The sequence below is a fragment of the Phoxinus phoxinus genome (genome assembly GCF_949152265.1).
Source record: "Phoxinus phoxinus genome assembly, chromosome: 1".
NCBI lineage: Eukaryota > Metazoa > Chordata > Actinopteri > Cypriniformes > Leuciscidae > Phoxinus > Phoxinus phoxinus.
In genome coordinates, this window is record NC_136876.1 from 2,866,861 (window position 1) to 2,870,106 (window position 3,246).

General features: G+C 36.0%; 1 protein-coding gene across 1 annotated transcript; it reads right to left on the reverse strand.

Annotated features, from left to right (window-relative positions):
• Window positions 1-757: 757 nt before the first annotated feature.
• Window positions 758-2,595, reverse strand: LOC306998484 (uncharacterized protein). The gene is made up of 2 exons (XM_079612625.1): window positions 2,552-2,595; window positions 758-2,304 (listed from the first exon to the last, which is right to left on the reverse strand). The coding sequence occupies exon 2, from the start codon at window positions 2,296-2,298 to the stop codon at window positions 1,012-1,014; it is 1,287 nt and encodes a 428-aa protein (XP_079468751.1). The 5' UTR covers window positions 2,299-2,304; window positions 2,552-2,595; the 3' UTR covers window positions 758-1,011.
• Window positions 2,596-3,246: the final 651 nt, after the last annotated feature.

Consider the following 3,246-nt stretch of genomic DNA (forward strand, 5'->3'; position numbering starts at 1 on the left):
AACCACGTGTTTTTTCTACATCCAAAGTATTTCCATACTGGCCATGGTTCGCTTCATAAGAATTCGACGGCGTTTCGCTCTCAGCTGGGTCTGCATCACCTTTTTTGCACGTTTGTTCTCCCGCCCTTTGATCAATGCAGTCCTGAGCGTGATTTTTTTTTCTCTCCTTTTGTATTTTTTTTTTTACTCAGTAACGGATATGATTTAAAATGTAGCGAAGTACAATACTTCAAACAAAACTTAAGTAAAATTGCAGATTTAAAAAATACGAAGTAGTCTACAAAAAAAAAAAAAACTCAATTACGTAACGCTAGTTCGTAACGTAATTGTAGTAACGTAATTCATTACTTTCCATCTCTGGCCTTCACCATTAACTGTGCAGCCAAGGAAAGATCAGTTTGCATACTTTGCTTTGGACACGTGCAGATTAATATTATAAGATCCCCTTCCTAGCCAGAAGGGGAGCGAAATCTGATCGTCTTAATTTCCAGAGAAAGGTGCAATTTCTGATTTGGTAGATGTACAGGAGACCCAATTATAGCACTTAAACATGGAACAAGACAGATTTTCATGATGCGTCACCTTTAATTATCTCCTCTTTATAATTAATTTGTTAAATTATACAATCTTAAATCCTCCCCTTTTGAAGGTAAGCATGTATCTTTGCGTTTTTTCCTTTACTTAGATGTAAGTAAGCTTCATATTTCTGCCCGTAGACCAATTGAGGTCCATAAAAAAGACTACAAAAAACATGACTAAAACTTGCATTCCTTTATTACAAGAAGAGTGTAATTACAGTTTCTATCGAAGAGTAAATTAAGTTTCAAATTTTTTTCAAACAATCGTCCTAACAGTGGTTAAGTCAAGTAACAACTACAAAAGAACATCTGTATGTACACATGATTTTGAGAATTCAATTAAAAAATTGTATGACTGGAGAGATAGATAAGTTTGTAATGATAATTTGAATCATTAGAATCCTTAAGTAATTGTAATATAGGCAAATAAAAATTATCCAAAAAGTGCTTTAAACTTGCTCCATAATTCGGAAAATAATTTTGCTTTTTCATCTGTTGTTTTTTGCTCGGACAATATTTTTTCCATCTGCACAACATCGTTCTGGATGGCCATACTTTTCCGCTTTCCCTCCTCTTTTTCTTGCATCAATCTTTTTATAATGTCCATTTGTTTTTGTTCATCCTGTTGCCGTTCTTTCTTTACTCGTTCAAGCTCTTCCTTTATTTGTTCAAACTGTCCTTCCTTCTCCTCCAATTTTCTATGTAGTTCCTTCATTTTTATTTTTAGGCTGTTGTTCTCCTTAATCAGCCTATATAGGTCTTCCATCGGCTTCCTCGGTTCAAGCTCTTTTCTGGGACGAGTTGCATTGTCTTCCACATTTTTCCTTCCATCAACTCGATAACTGTGTCCACTCATTTTGTCATCATGTTCCTCCCAAGCCTTTAAATTGCTTATTTTGTCCTCTCTTTTCCCTTCTCCTCTCTTTCTCTGCGTTAAACCCTGGTGCTCTTGTTCCTTTCTGTCCTCTGATATACCTTTTCCTTCCTCAGCATCACATCTGTTTCTCCGGCCCCCGTTTTCACTTCCAGATAGACTTTTGCTTTTGTTCTGTACTGGATCATCTGCTTCTTTCCTGAGCTGTTGTCTTCTTTTGTCTTCACTCTGTTCATCCTTCTTGATACATAGCTCCACTTTTGGATACATAGCTGTTGTGAAACATTTTTCCTTATTCCCCTCCACCATCTTATTGATCTTCTTCAGAAGAGAAGAGACTTGATGGCAATTGTCTTTGTCTCTGTTGTTGAAGACATGATATCTTTTTCCACATAACTGAATGATTTTCTTCAGATCTGACTGGACTTCTTTCAGGTAGTCTTCAATGGGTCTGTCCTCCAGATCATCCCCTTTGGTGAACAGCACAATCATGTATTTGTTGACTTCATCGCCAAACTCCTTCAGGATACTCATAACTGTGTTTATCTCTTCATTGGTAAATCTGCCGATGGGCAGCACCAGGAGGAACACATGTGGCCCAGGATGGGACACATTGATGATTTCCTGCTTGATGTCAGTTTCAAATCGAGAAGAATCACACCATCCGGGAGTGTCAATCACTTTGATTGTTTGCCCGTTTACAATGGACGAGCTCACCAAACAAGCTTCAGTGACTCGCTCTGAGCTGGCCGCTGTGAGGAATGACCGATTACGAAGAAGAGTGTTCCCTGAAGCGCTCTTCCCTGCACCTTGCTTACCCAACAAAACAATTCTCAGCTCATCCATTTTAGCCTTCCATTGGACAAAGAAAAAGAACAAATACATGTGTGAGTCAAAAAGTACATGTAGTCTGTTGTCTGAACCCAGCATTCTTAAAGTTAGATAGTATTTGTTTTAACCAAATGTTATGTTGATGGGTTTCAAAACATATATAACATCTTACTGTTAAATAATGTCATTATTTTCTTTTTGGATAACATTTAATTGCATTGATTATTCAAACCTCTATCCATGAATAAATCAATAACGATTACAGTACCTCTTTAGTCTCTGTGCTCTATTGTTGTCTGTTTCTGCTACAATGAAAGCTTTTCATGACAGCCAACAGATGTATGGCTGTGTTTCTGAGAAGATGCTCCGCCTCTATCTGTCAGTCACAGACTCTGTACAGGTTTGACAAGAGCCCCCTCCACTGGAGCTCACTTGATTCAACAGCAGGTCACTGATCTCCATTTTCCATAAAGTTCAATGTAATAAAAAGTTATGTACATCTTGGTATGCTCCCATGCACTACAAAACAAGACATCACAAAACAAATTAAAACATAAAATATAACCAGTGTTTCCCCTAGGATTTATTAGGAGGTTACGGTCTTAAAGTTACGTGGTGTCAACATTTTCGTAATCAAAATGCAGGTCTAATTAATTGAAATCTTGAAACTTATTTAACTTATACAACATTAAAACATTACACTTATACAACAAAATCTATGAAATGTGTTTTTTTTTTCACACAAATTCGTTTTTTTCTGGTAATCAAATGAAGATATAAAACATAATTTAATTTATTTTAATCATATGAAATTAAACTTTTTGTCAAACAACATGCTGCACAATGTGCTTTACTGTTACAATTAAAACATGGAATACATTTTTTGAGTATTCCTTGAAGTTTTAATGATAATTTATTTGTATTAGAGTTAGTATTATTATTAGGCTACATTGAGACGTATCT

Coding starts and splice junctions, on each gene's coding strand:
- LOC306998484 (XM_079612625.1), bottom strand. CDS start 2,298: ATGGATGAGCTGAGAATTGTTTTGTTGGGTAAGCAAGGTGCAGGGAAG.